This window comes from Sciurus vulgaris (assembly GCF_902686455.1).
Source record: "Sciurus vulgaris genome assembly, chromosome: 13".
Taxonomy (NCBI): Eukaryota; Metazoa; Chordata; class Mammalia; order Rodentia; family Sciuridae; genus Sciurus; species Sciurus vulgaris.
This window is the reverse complement of record NC_136474.1, coordinates 14,096,012-14,110,755: the sequence shown is the minus strand read 5'-3', so window position 1 is coordinate 14,110,755 and position 14,744 is coordinate 14,096,012. Positions and strand designations below refer to the sequence as shown.

The window sequence follows — 14,744 nt, the reverse complement described above, 5'->3', positions numbered from 1 at the left end:
GCGCGTGATGCCAACCAGGTGACATTTTACAAAAGCTAAAACTATGGAGACAGTAGAAGGGCCGGTGGCCGCGGGGCCTGGGACAGGGTCAGGGTCTGGGGCGGAGAACCAACAGGCAGACCCAGGGGTCTTCGGGCTGCGAAGCTCCTCTGCACGACACCACAGTGCTAGACACGGGTGGGACTTGGCCCAAGCCCACGGGGCGTGCACCCAGAATGAGTCCGGGTACTGGCCAGGAGCCAATGTGGGTTTACAGACGGTGACGTGTGCCCCTCGACGGGGATGCTGATGGCTGTTCTGCTGGGCACAGGCCACCCGTGAACTGGTACCTGCTGCTTGGTTTTGCTGTTAACCTAAAACTGCTCTAAAAGAAGTCTGTTAAAGAAAGACGGGGCAGGGGAGAGGCGGGAGGGATTAGATAGCCTGCCCGTCACACAGCCAGGGACAGGTACAGGAAGCCGCAGGAGAAAGAAATCACAGCAGCAGTGACATGAGCCCAGCCCCACCCGAGCCCTGACCACCTGGCTTCCCACCTCACCAGGAGAGACTCACGCCCAGGGTGGCTCACTGGCCCTGCGGAGCCACTGAGGACGGAAGACACGGTTCCCCAGGAGCCGGCGAACCATGGGCTCCTCAGCCCTTTCCTGTTCAATCAGGAGGGTAGGAAGTGCCTCCCTCAGGCCAGGGCCGCCCGGCCTCCCTCCTCGGAGGGCAGGGCGACAGGGACAGCCTGGACAGGCAGAGGCCCCACTGGCTGGCCGAGGCAGGAGCAGGGGCCTTCCGGAAAGTGCAGGAGGACTTTGCAGGCAGCAGTGGCCACACCGAGCACTGGCCTGCTCTGCTCCAGACAGGCCCGGCCCAGCGCTTCCCTGGCTCAGGGACAGGAAGGCGCCCCAGCCCAGGGGGAAGGGGCTGCCAGCGAGCAGCAATGGAGGCTCCTCGGAGCTCCTAGTCCATGTTTTGTGCTGCAGTGCGGGGACCAAACCCAGGGCCTGCCAGGTGCCAGGCAGGCGCTCTGCCGTGGTTCCAGTCTCTGCCACCCTGGGCTCAGGAGCACTCTCCCAGATCCCAGGCTCATCCCATGACACAGCGCAGTGAAATGGAGCCCAGGGCCACTTGCAGGCGTGGCTTTGTGCCTCTGCCATGGGAAAGTCACCTGTCACGACTCTCCTTGGTGTCATTTGTGACCAGTCACTCACGATTCCTGGGAGCCTGCTCTTCATCACATAGTGCCCATATGTGAGCTCTTAATCAAATACTAACACACAGTTGGATTAGATTGAAAATATCCTGTGGTTCCTGGGCGGCGGGAACAAGGAGCTACGGCTCAGTACAGAGTTCCTGTCTGGGTGGTGACATTTTGGAAATATCAAGATGAAGGTCACGTGACACTGAATGTAACTGACATCAGGCACAGCGTGCTCAAGAATGAGCGGAGGGCGGTCTCATGGGACGCAGGTCCAGACACGGGAGAAAACGTGGACCCGTCTTAAAGAAGGGCAATATGCACAGTCCTCCAATAAACCGACTCTGGGGTTAACAAACGGCCTGAGACTTTGGACAGTTTGAAACCCTTGCTCTGTTGAGCACTGCAATTAATGGGGACGGGTCACTGGGGTGTACCCTCGAGGGGACAGGTCAGTCACTGGGGTGTGTCCAAGAGTACTACTGTCCTGAGGGAGATTTCGCACCTTGACGGTGACGAGAAAATCTATTGTACCCTGTGCAGTCAACTCCCTCACTGTGACAAAACACCTGAGATAATCAACTTAAAAGGAGGGAAGCCTTATTTTGGCTCGGGGGTCCAGAGGCTTCAGTCCAAGGTTGCCTGGGCCTGTGGTGAGCCAGCGCGTAGGCAGGAGCCTGTGGCCGAGGAGCCCAGCTCGCCGCAGCAGCTGGGAAGCCGAGAGGGAGAGGAAGGGGCTGCGGTCTCCTCACCCCTTCAAGGGCACCCTAGGAGCCTCCCTCCACCAGGCCCACCTCCCCATTGTGCTGCAGGCTGGGGACCGAGCCTTTGGCACAGGAGCCTTGGGGACATTCCATGCACTCGGGGACAGTGCCTACTTTCCCTGGGAGCAGCAGGAGGTCTTTCTGGATGTGCAGCCGGGGCCCCGTGTCCACACGTCCTCCTCCTGGAGGCCCTAAGAGCTGCTGGCGTGATGACCAGGCTCTGTCCGACCTGGAGCCTGTGCCATGCCTTACAGTGGGCTGGTGGCCACCAGCCGGGCGTGGCTGCATGGACCAGGCCTGGTAGGCGCAGACTGGGCGCTGGGGAGGTTCTGAGCACACCACGTCCTACAGGTTGATCCCATGGTGCTTGGCTTGGGCCCAAATCAACTTTTTTTTAAAAAAAAACAAGTAATTTGGTGGGGAAAGAGTCTGTCCAGAACCCCAAATGCTGTTGGTTGGATCCAGAATGTCACCCAAGGCCACGTGCTGAGGGTGTGGCCCCAGCCTGCGGTGAACCAGGAGGGGCAGAGCTGGTGGGCCTGGTGGGAGGAAGTGAGTTCACGGGGTATGCCCATGGGGGACGGGTCAGTCACTGGGGTGTGTCATTGAGGGGACAGGTCATTGGGGGATGCCCTTGAGGGGACAGGTCAGTCACTGGGGTGTGCCTTTGAGGCGACAGGTCAGTCACTGGGGTGTGTCCTTGAGGGGACAGGTCAATGGGGGGGTGCCCTTGAGGGGACAGGTCAGTCACTGAGGTGTGCCCTTGAGGGGACGGGTCAGTCACTGGGGTATGTCCTTGAGGCACAGGTGAATGGCTTCCTCTGCCACACACGTGTCACACTGTTCTGTCTCCCCACATGGCCAAAGTAAGGGACCAAGGGCCCAAGGTGGAAAGAAACTTCTGAAGTCATGAGACAGAACAAACCTCTCCTCTTTTTAAGTTACTTACCTCAGGTATTTTGTCACAGTTATGGAAAACTGACTAACACAATGGGCAAGACAGAATCAGAAACCTAGGTAACAGCCCACCATTTCCAACCTCTCTGAATCCCCTCTGATGAACACAGAGCAACCTGGAGAAGAAGCCCAAACTGTTCATGTCCTCTACAAAGCAGAACACCCCAAAACTGTTCATGTCCTCTACAAAGCAGAACACCCCTCAACAAAACCAAATCTATCCCCAGAAAGTATCTCCACGTCCCATCACAAGCTGGGGGCAAAACTCCCACAGCTACGCACAGACTGGGCGTCAGAGTCTGCACAGGAGGAAGTGGAGGAGACTCGAACATCTACTGGACCCAGGAACAGGAGAGCATGGAAATCACAGCAGCTCCTTCCTGGAAGCCACATGGGCCACCAAGAGAGGGGCTGGACAGCCAACTCCAGGGACCTGATGGGGGGCAGGTGTGAAGGGGTGGAGCTGGTGGGCCTGGGGTCTCTCCTGACCGACTTCACAGGCGCCATTGCCAAGCAGGCTCAGCGCTGAGCAGCCACTCAGGGGAGTCCTTGCAAGGTCCCTGGGAAGGAGTGGTGGAGGAAACGGAAGAGAAGACCCAGCTAGTGCTGGGCCAGCTTCTTGACTGTGTCGCAGAAGCAACAGCAGAGGGCGCTCTCAAGCCAATACCACCTCCAGCACCGCAGCCCCAGGTTCAGCCGCAGATTCCAAGCAAAGGTAAGTAACTGAAAGAATCACGGCTAACCCACACACGACTAGAAGAAAAAAGAATAAGGGGCAGAATAACATCTCTAACTCAATAAAAGAATGCCAGAAAGAGTTGTCCACAAAACAGAAGTAGCTTTATGTAAAAGAAATAAAGAATGTATGAAAGATGGGCGCGGGGGTGCACGCTGGTCACCCAGCCGCTCTGGAGGCTGAGGCAGGAGGATCGCAAGTTCATCAGCCTCAGCAACTTAGTAAGCACCTGTCTTAAAAATAAAAGATAAAAAGGGCTGAGGACATGACTCAGGTTCAATCCCCGTGTGTAAAAAAAAAAAAAAAAAAAAAGTGTAAATAATCAGCATAATGCAGAATTAGAGGTCACAGAACTTAGGAAAAAATTTAAAAATATTTCAGAAGACAAACTGAAAGGAACGCAGAATGAAAAAATCTGACAGATTGCACTTTGCAAGAAATTGAGGGCGAAAAAAGAGAAAATTTTTTAAAAAGAAAACTGATAGAAAAGGTAAAACGATACAATAGAAAATGGCAGAAAGTAGCAAGTGGAGAAGATCCAGCCTACACATTTAGCAGAGCAGCTCAAGAAGACGAAAATAAGTGGTCCGGGGAGATAAGTAGTGAAAACTAGATTCACCAGGTGCCGTGGCACACGCCTGTCATCCCAGCCGCTTGGGAGGCTGAGGCAGGAGGACTGCAGGTTCACAGCCTCAGCAACTTAGCAAGGCCCTGTCTCTGAATAAAATGTAACAAAGAGCTGGGGATGTGGCACAGTAGTTAAGTGCCCCTGGGCTCAGTCCCTGGAACCAAAACCAACAAAAACAACAACAACACACACACACACAAAACTAGAATTCAAGGAAGCGCTTTCAAATTAAAAACGTATGCATTTGAAATTGTTGAAAGGGCAGACTGCGTATCTGGGAAAATGACTGAAGAAGCATGGCCAAGCTTTACCTAACAGGCTACTGTACTCAAAGAGGAAGAGAAAGACGCCTGAGCACCCCAGCAAAACATTAATGTCCTGAGAAGTGAATCGAACTGTCTTCAGCTCTCTCCACAGCCAGGTGTGCTGGCAGTTAACAGAGACCATGCTGGACACCCAAGCAGGACCAGGCGGGCGTGGGTTCTATTGCAGAGAGGCAGGCCTTGCAAGGACCTGGCCCCAGGAAGGCCACGGTGACCACGGGAGAAGTCGGGACTACTGCTCTCAGTCCTGCTGAGAACCCCGCTGGGCAGGACCTGGTGGGCACAGGCCAGCCTGGCAGGGTCCCGCCTGGCCACCGCCCACTGCCGCAGCCCGCCAGCCCGAGCACGGCAGCCGCAGTGCTTCTCCACCAGAGGCCTGGGGCCCCTGCTGTCCAGGACGGGGACTGCCAGTTACTGCAGAACCACGAAGCTCTAAAAATGACTGACCGCGTGGATACTGACCCCTAAGCGACGTCCTTTGATGATTCTAATAAGGAGGGCAGCAAACAAAGAATTTAGATAAAGTGGTTATTCAAATTGAGTATTTGGAAGTGGAAAAAGAGAAAAGGAAAGAAAGAAGTGAGCCCACCACTTCAGTCGCCAAGACCAACAATAATAAAAGGTTTTTAAGTGAAATTGGAATTTGGGAAAACAGACCCACCACCACAAGCGGGACGCCTCCTCAACAGTAACGGCTTCTCGGGAGAGTGGTGAGAGGAGCAGACATGACACTGAGACGTGACGGCAAACAGGCCAGCGTCGGGAGGAACGGAGTCTCTCAGTGAACCGTTTTCCACAAGACCAAGGCGTGAGGTCATAGCAAGACCATCCCGGGCCAGAGGTCCATCAGGGTACAGGACAGGGCTGGGGCGTGGGGGTGGCAGAGCCCTTGCCTGGCATGCTGCAGGTCCTGGGATCCATCCACAGCAGAGCAAAACACACACACACACACACCCCACCAAACCCCAAGAAGACAAAGTAGAAGACAGCCTGGGGTTCTCAACATAACCAGACACCAAAAGTCCACCAACTCACTAAATTCCACCTTGGTTCTAACCTTTAAGAAACCACTACTTTTCACACTTGATTACATATCAGAAAAGAACATCCTCAGCTGGGTGCGCTGGTGCACATCTGTCGTCCCAGCTACTTGGAGGCTGTGGCAGGAGGAATGGCAAGTTCAAGGCCAGCCTGGGCAACTTAGCGAGATCCTGTATCAAAAAAAAAATTTCAAAAAGGGGCTGGGGATGTGGCTCAGTGTCAGAGCACCCGGGTCCTTTCCCCAGTAAAAAAAAGAATATTCTTGGTTATCTGAAAAGATGAGACTTAAAACATTCCTTCCTTTTCCAGCTACAATCTGTGTGAGGCCAGGTTTTCTCCCTGCGTCCACAACATAACACACCTGAGTACACACGCAGCTGGGAGAGCCCAGTCGTCCTCTTCTAAGCCAGACTAACGAGATCCAGAAAAAACTGAAACAAAGACACTCTCCTATTTTACTTTTGCAAACTATGGTTATTTTCCATAAAAATATGTTTTTCATTTTTAAAATAAGTTAGCAGACATTCTAAGTTCTCTTAGTCTAAACGTCTAACACAGACATCCATGGCGGGTGCTGCGTGTCTTGGCACCTCCTCAGGAGGGCGGGTGGGTTGCTCTCTCCCTGGGATCAGGCGGACTGAGCAGCGCTGCTCCACAGAAGCCCTGTGCCAGCCCACGCTGGGGAGCAGAGGGTGAAGGGCGGCGGGCACGCAGCCTGTCACCTGGGCCAGGACTCGGTGGTGCAGCAGGGAGAGGCAGGGACGGGGCGGGGGGGGCCTGGGAGTCAGGAGCAGGAGTACCACCAGCCTGGGTGGGAGGAGGGGGAGCAAGGCGCCGGCAAGCTGCCAGGGGTCATTGCGACGGGAGGGGCAGCATTTCAGAAACATGGACACAAGAAGGGGAGGAGGAAGGGTCTTCAGGCTCGACTCCAAAATTAGAATTAGGTGCAACAGATAAAAATGTGAACTTAAGGGAATCGTTAGAGCAAATATAAACCTTGATGAACCAGAAATTTCATCAGAGCAAAGAATACAGAGACAAGCCAGCTGCTCGTTGAGACACCTACACACACCGAAGGAGGGGCTGCTCACTCTCCTCAATGACCACAACGGGGCGGAGCGGGTGGGGCGGCCCGGCGCGCCTCGGGACCTCTGCTCCTGCAGACCCGACCACCGGACTCCTCAAGGGCAGCCCCTCCAAACCAGAAACGAGACGAGGGAACCTCACAACGCTACTTGGCCGGGGTTGAATGCACAGCCCTGAGGACCGCTCCAGCAACCCCCAGGGACCTGACCACGTCCTCCCGGGACCCACAGAGACGAGGGCAAAGCAGTGACAGACCAAAGCTAGCTACTTCAGTGACCACTCGTCCCCTGCAGGACCGGCCTGGTATTGAAATGTCACACAGGCGTGCCACGATGTGACATCACTGCTTCGTCACCCAGCGACTCCGGGAGCTGGGGCCCCACGGCAGGAAGAGACAGAGAGGAGGTAAGAACCGCAGCTGGACACCCGAGCCCCGTCGGGATCCTGACGGTACCACAGTGACTCATTTCTGGTGGGAGGGTACGGCGGTGCCTCCGTGTTCCAGAGCGGGGGCCCCGGGCCTGGCGGGTGCGGGGCCAGTGCTCCACGGCTCAGCCGCAGCCCTGCCGGCTGCCACGGCTGCAGAGTGAGTCCTGTGCACAGAGAGGCCCTGCAGAGCGCGCTGCCCAGGGGCCACTCTGTCCCCTGCTGGGGAGTCAAGGCCACAAAGGACGTCACGATTCACAACAGAGCTTCAGAAGGTAACTCCAGGTTCCTGTGTGAGCAGGGATGCGGGACAGCAGCCCCCGCCAGCTTTACCAGGTGACTAGGCCAGCAGGGCATGGTGGAAACCAACCAAGTGTGGCCAGGACACCAGAGGAGCCAGGATGGGTAGGTCTGAGTCCAGGATGGCAGTCAGGACGGACTGCGCGGTGCGGGCGGCCCGCAAGGAAGCAGGCAATGTGAGAAGAGGCCAGGGCCAAGCAGTTAGCACACATCTGCCCATGCACACTGGGTGTGCTCTACATTGAGCTGTCCCACCACCTTCCACCAGGTGTGTGAGTGTGTGTGTGTGTGTGTGTGTGTGTGTGTGACCAGGAAAGGACCCAGGCCTCACGCACACTGGGTGTGCTCTACATTGAGCCGCCCCACCACCTTCCACCAGGTGTGTGAGTGTGTGAGTGTGTGTGTGTGTGTGTGTGTGTGTGTGTGTGACCAGGGAAGGACCCAGGCCTCACGCAGGTGTGCTCTACACTGAGCTGCCCCACCCCCTTCCAGCACTGTCACAGGCACCCCCAGGTGTGTGTGTGGCACTCTGGATTGAACCCAGGTCCTCACACAGGCCATTTCTTTTCTGCTAACTCACATCCCCAGCCCTACTCCTTTTTTAAATTCTTAGACAGGATTTCACTAATTTGATGAGGCTGGCTTTGAATTTGTGATCCTCCCACCTCAACCTCCCACGTCGCTAGGATCACAGGTGTGTGTTACCACTCCTGGCCAGGAGCTTTAGTCCCCCAGGTTGGGGCTTTTAGTGCAGGGGACTGGTGTGAGGGGGAGAAAAGAGGTCAGGGAGGCAGAAGGGGTGGTGGACATGGTCAAAGGCCAACATGTAATGCAGGAAATGTCACCCTGAAACAATTAATGTGAAGAAGTGTAATAAATATATACAGGTACAGAATGAAATGTAATTGAAGAGAAGATATAAAACAAGGTCCTTCCTCACCCGGCTGCCCCTCTCTGGGCTTTGTCTCTCCTGTCTGGCATGTTTCTGTCCTACCTGTAGTAAACCATGGCTGGTTTCGCTGAGGGCAGAGACAGGAGCGTGAACTTCTGCACTGGCCTCTGTCTAGAGTGGGCAGTCCCACGCCGGTAAGAGTCTAAGGGCTGGCAGCCCCTTCTGCAGGCCCCTGCGTGTCCCGAGGTTCTGCTCTAAGCAACAAGAGCCACGCCCCAGCGGCAGGTCGAAGGTCACGGGGACAAGCAGATTCATAGGGCTGGTCTCATGGTGGTCACCTCCCAGAGACACTGACCTGCTCTCCACCCCCTGCTGTGGTCCCCCGCAGGGAGCCACAGGAGGCCCTGGGACAGGATGGGACCTGAGGACCCGAGGCAGGCCTGGGTGCTCTGCCTCCATGGCTCAGAGCTCAGCCAGGCCCAGGAGACCAACTGGTCACCAGCAGCTGGGCTCCTTTCAGCCTTGAAGACGACAGATGTGAGCACAGGGCAAAGGAGACCATTTGAAGTCCCTGGCCACTCCAGCAAATGTTCAGACGCAGGACGGGCTCAGTGTCCAGGTCCACAGGGACATGCTGTCCCTCAGGAGATAGAGCTCCCAGTAGGAGATGCACTCTGTCACATAGCGGTGGCTTTGGGTGTGTTCCACGCGCACTTCTTCACGAGAATCGGAGGCGAGCTGCATGGAGCCTACCTGTTTCCCCCGAGACCCGGAGCCGCTGGCCATTGCAGAAGGCGCCCTGGCCCCTCCGGCCTGTGTACAGCCGCTCCTCCGTGCAGTGGTGAATCACTCCAAACTCCAGCTGCAGGGTTGGGGGCAGGAAGAGAGCAAGTGAGGGCCATGGGAAGTGAGTGACCCAAAGACAAAGACCACTGGGGGCCACGTCTGCGCAGAGACAAGGGGACTGAAGTCCCCTTTCCAAAGGGAACGGAGAAGAACAGCGTCGGGAGTCCAGGCTAGACCCAGACGCGAAAAGTTCTTTCTCTTCTTAAATTACTACATTAAAAAATATATTAAGACAGGCTGAGCAGAGTGGCTCTTGCCTGTCATCCCAGTGACCAAGGAGGCTGAGGCAGGAGGATCACAAGTTCAAGACCAGTCTCAGCAACTCAGGCTTGTCTCAAAATAAAAAATAAAAGGGCTTGATATGTAGCTCAGTGGTAGAGTGCCCCTGGGCTCAATCCTCAATGCTGCCCCTCCAAAATAAAAAGTAATAAATCTACATTAAAACTATCATAATCGAGCCTCAGTAACCGGCACTTATTGAAAAGCTTCATTCTCCAGGAAGGCCTCCTTTTTGAGACAACGTCTTGCTACGTTGCCCAGCCTGGACTTGAACTTCTGGGCTCCAGTCATCCTGCTGCCTCTGCCTCCTGAGTTGCTGGGACTATAGGAACATAGGTCCTGGCTAGAAAGGCCTCTCATCAAACCCCATCAGGACTCTCCAGGTGGCTGATGTGTGTACATCAAGAAGACTGTGGAGCTGACAGAACCCAGGACCCAGGACCCAGGGCAGCGCAGGAAGACCAGCGACTCACTGAGGACACTGGTCCTCGAGCTGGGGACACCAAACAGCAGCACGGCCCCTCAACGTGAGGACCCACAGTGCCAGGCCCCAGCCTCCCAACAAGTGGCCAAGAGGAGAGGTCAGCGTGCCCAGCACACGGCCCCACACGCCCGTCTCCTCCCTGGGCCTGGGCTGGGTGAGCCGCATTCAGATCTCTTGGAAAACAAAGCTCCAGGCCAGACGCCTGAGGATGGGCTTGGCTGGCCCCGGGTGCCCAGGGCACAGGTCAGCCTGCGCCTGCAGACCGCCTGCAGCTTCCTGGCGACACTTCCTGCCCAGCCTCCTGCACTGGCCTTAGCAGGAAGTCCAGATCTAGGGCAAGCCTGGATCTCTGCAAGCCTGTGGCAGGGCCTAGGACCAGGGGAGGCCCCGTGTGCACCCAGGAACCCAGGGCAGCCCCTGCAGGGGCTGCCACTACCTGCAGATGCCTCCTGTCCAGCAGCAAACCTAGGTGGCCGCAGACCTGACTGCGGTCAGGCGTGGCCTCCCTCCAGCAGCCTGCTCTTGGGTGCTGGCGTGAGCACCACCCCTGCAGGGCTGCTCCCACCCTGTCGCAGGTCTCAGTGACACTGAGCAGCCAACCCAGGGACTGTTCAGTTCCATCATTCAAACCCGACTGATCTCCCATTCCCGGGGTGTGTGCAGACTTTTCAGTTTCTGAGCTGGGGACCCTGTGTTGACACTGAGGAGCAGGAGGAACGATGTCACGAAGGAGGCTGCTCAAGACACCAGGGGCCCAGCCCTGTGCAAACAAGACTCCCGCTACCCACGGCGAGGCTCCTCCAGGCTGCGCCGCGACCCAGGCCTCCCCAGCAGGTCGCATGACACTGCTTCCTTCAGAAGGTCTCTGGGAACCCTGAAGGATCCACGTTCTCATGCTAATTGCCAGGGGAGGGTCAGGAAGAAGCAACGGAATACTGAGATCTAAAACGTCATCCAAAAATAGGAGCTCCTTTCTGCTTGTGACTGGGTCCCACGCTCTGGGGGTCAGATAGACACTCGCTTGGACCATATGCTTCAGAACATCTGTCTCCACGGAGGACCAGGGTGGGGGCCAGGGTTGGCCACCTGCAGACCCACGCGCCTTGGGCTGAGCCCATTCCCCTCCTTGGATTTGAGACACACATACTTGGACTTACGAATCCTGACTGAGGCGCAAGGCAAGGAGGGGAGAGGAGCAGAAACCAGAACCAGGGCCTCGTACCTCCTGGCGAACGGCAAACCCGATGCTGACGGCCACGGTGGGGAACCTGCGAGGGAAACACAGGGTCTGCGCTCGGAAGGGGCGCGTCGGCCCCGAAGCCCGCGGCACCGGCGGCTCTCCCAGCACCCCGGGCTCTCCACACTCCGGCTGGATCAATGTTTTTTAAAACAACTTCTCACAATTTCACTAAGTGCTGCCAAGAAAAACGGGCTTAGCTGGCCACCGTGTCACACGGCTGACCTTGGAGAGCGCTGCAGCAAGGCCAGCAAGCAGGCGTCCTCCACCCGACTGTCTGATGCCCCCAGGGTTTGAATAAGCAGCCTGCTGGTTCCCAAGGACCCAAAGGGCAGCAGGGACCCCCCGAGGGCCAGCCCCCATTCCAGGTGGGGTGCAAAGGCCCCTGGTGGTGACGTCACAGGCCCCGGGTGGCAGCCTCCCAGCCACCTTCTCAGAGCAGTGACGCCCGGCCTGTGTCTCCCAGCAGCCGTGGCGGGTGAGCCGCAGAGGAGGAGGGCAGCTCCCCTTTCTGTGGCTCTGCTGCTGTCGAGCAATCCCTCCTTCATGCTTGGGTCACAGGAAAGGCCAGCACTACAAGCTTGTTCCTGCAAACCAGCGAAGCACGGACAAAGCCTGCTTGCTCAGGGCCACCACAGGCCCGCTGGTCGCTACCTGGTCACATGCTGCCATGGCTGCAGCCTGGCGTCCTGGGGTTGCTGGATCAATGAGAGCCTGTTTTCAGCAGACACTCCTCAGCTGCTTCCCAGTCCCGGATTCCCAAGGGCTGCAGAGGGAAGCCCTGGAGAGCCTGGGGCCACCAGAGTCCACCCCTTGCCAAGACAGCACGTAGCCACTGCGTCCCTCACAGCACCTTGGATGACCACAGGGTGACGGGGGCTCTCGCTTGGGCCAAGGCACCGAGGCAGGTGACCCCGCAGGGGCCACGCTTCGGTTGACGTGACAGCCGATGGCACCAGGCAGCACGGCTCCGAGCCACAAAGGGTCACCCCGCCTGGGTGTGACTGAGCTTGGGGTCACCATGGGGAAGGCCATCATGCCACCACGGCACCAAGAGTGACTCTGCGTATCCACGTCGCGGTGGCAACCTGGGGAGCAGGAGCCGGGGCCCCCTGGCCTGGCTCTGCGCACGCTTCCCATAGAAGGGCCCGAGTGGCTGTGAGTTGGGGACCACCCCAACCCTGTGGAAGGGAGGCCCTCCAGGGGCTCCGGCACCGCCAAGTGGGAGACCTGCCCTCTGCGGAAGCCACGTCACGTTCCGGGACACTGGGACTTCCTGAGGTGGCACCATCACCTCCCGGTCCTGCAGCTCTGCTCCCTGCCCCACCTCCCTGGGCTCGGACCTCCCTGAATCTCCTGCTCTGCTCCTGTCCTGAAGGTGACTCAGCTCTCATCAGCGTGACAGTGGCTGGTGGCTGTCTTCTGCCCCATCTGCTGCTAATGCGGCAGGCACCCCTAGAGCCAGCCAGCACGAAACGGAACACACAACACACACGACACTTTTCTTTTTCCTTTTTTTAGCACTGGGAACTAAATCCAGGGCCTCATACATGCTAGGCAAGTGCTCTACCACTGGGTACACCCCCATTTTTATTTTAGACAGGGTCTTGCTAAGTTGCCAGGGCTGGACTTGGATTTGAGGCCCTCTGCCTCAGCCTCCTGAGTCACTGGTATTACAAGCATGCACCACGACCCCTGGCAAAGTGTTTTTTCCCCTCATTTCTTATTGGTGCACTATGGCTGTGCACAAAGATGGGATCCGCTGTACCCGGTGTGCATACGTACCTATGCACCTATTGTGTTCACACACGCACCCACACGCTGACTTAGCTGCTCTCACTCCCAGCATGCCCCACCCTGCCTCCTACCTGGTCCCTTTCCTCTGCTGATCTCCTTTTGATTCATACACAACACTTTTAAAGCAAGAATTCCATACGTACTCCATAAGTCTCTCACAAATGGAGAAACTTTCACATTTCTCAGGGTTTGATAATAATCTTTAGTGAGACCAAGGCCTGTCTACATGCCCCCGACTTCAAAAGCACTGCTATTGAAGAGACAAGCTCAGAGGCGGCAGGAAGGCCTGCCCAGGTGCTCTGGCGGCCACTCACCGGTGCACGAAGTTGCAGGTGCCATCGATGGGGTCGATGATCCAGGTGGGGCTGGGGGTGAGCACACACTTGGCTCCGGAGGCCGCGGCTTCTTCTGCGATGAACCTGCAGTGGGGGAACACAGCCTGAGAAGATGTGCCACCGAGGTCGGGGACGTGCGTCAGACTCTTCCAGATCTGCTAAAGAAGAACGGTGGCCCTGAGATTGCACGATGGTCTCTCAGGGTCCAAGAGAGGCAGAGTCTTTAGAAGCCCTGCCAGTGTCGACTCAGAGGGACCTGGAGGGACAGGCCGGGGTGAGGCTCAGTGCAGTCCTGTTCAGTCCCCAGCACCGCAAAAGCAGCAAAACAAACACCAGACGGGTAGCCCACAGCGGAGTTTTAAAAGTGCCCAGGCAGACGTGCCCAAGAGCGAGCAGCTGGACGCCAGCCTCACACGACAAGAGCCAGAGTCTGTATCCACTTGAGTCTAGAAAAAGCAAGCCTGTGAGAGGTGGGAGAGTGAGTGAGGGGCCAGCCTGCCGGGCAGCACCAGGCCTCCAGCTTCCGCTTTCGTTCTGCAGTGCTGTGCCCTGGGTATGCAGGGGTGAAGGTCGCACGGGGCCATCGGTCCTTGCTCCCCGGCTCCGCAGGCCTGCACCTCCTGGTTCCCAGCTGCCTGGCCCACTCTCCCTCCCCTGGCCTCCAGCTTCCCTTGGGGAGAAAGCAGAGTGAGGCTGAGTGGGGGAGGTCATCAGGACACCCCTTCTCCTGCAGGGATGGGACCGCCTGCTCCAGCCTCTTGACCCTGCACTCTGCAGTGGGCCGGTGCCAGGTCCTCCTTTGCAATGAGACCTAAGCTGCCCTCACAGGGTGCACCATCCATCCTGTTAGGAACCCAACAGAAAGATCCAGATATCAGGGTTGACCTGCACCAGCAGGAGCCCGGCTTCCTCCAAGTGGCACCGAGCACCCAGCTGCTCAGTCCAGAAACCAAGAAGGCCTCCTCGTCCTTCCTGCTCTCCATCCACCCTCTCCATGACGTCCTTGCTGCAGCCTAAAGCTCGCAGTGTCCTGGGCTGAGACAACATGGCACCCGCAGCTCACAGCAGCCTGCACGGCGCATGCTGGGGCGTGTCCAGAACCGTGGGGATGAGCTGGGGGGGCCCTGGCACCAGGCCCTCAAGGCAGGCACACTGGAACTGTATGTAGAGGCAGAGCCCTGCTGTTTTCCAGTAGGTCCTCGGGCCACGTCCGCACCTCCACCAGAGGAGAAAGGAGAGGTGCAGACGTTTTTCCCATGAAGGGAAAACGAGCGAGAAGTACTCTCACTGGTGTCTGGTGCTTGGTCAAGCAGGCTGCTGGCCCTGGGGGAAGTCACCTTCCCCGAAGGAAACTGCGCCCTAGGATTTGGCCACAGTGAATCTGCAGACAAGACTGATGGGGACACCTCTGTCACTGCTCCACCCAG

General features: G+C 57.2%; 1 protein-coding gene across 2 annotated transcripts in view; it reads right to left on the bottom strand.

Moving 5' to 3' along the window:
• Window positions 1-14,744, bottom strand: part of IMPA2 (inositol monophosphatase 2) — a 42,930-nt gene that overhangs the window by 5,190 nt on the left and 22,996 nt on the right. The window contains exons 3-5 of one of the 2 annotated variants that reach the window (XM_079108917.1): window positions 13,297-13,401; window positions 11,171-11,216; window positions 9,093-9,201 (exon numbers count right to left, since the gene is read on the bottom strand). In XM_079108917.1, the coding sequence (XP_078965043.1) occupies window positions 9,093-9,201; window positions 11,171-11,216; window positions 13,297-13,401 (260 nt within the window). The remainder of the gene's footprint in view (window positions 1-9,092; window positions 9,202-11,170; window positions 11,217-13,296; window positions 13,402-14,744) is intronic. The other variant, XM_079108918.1, reaches the window with a different exon arrangement.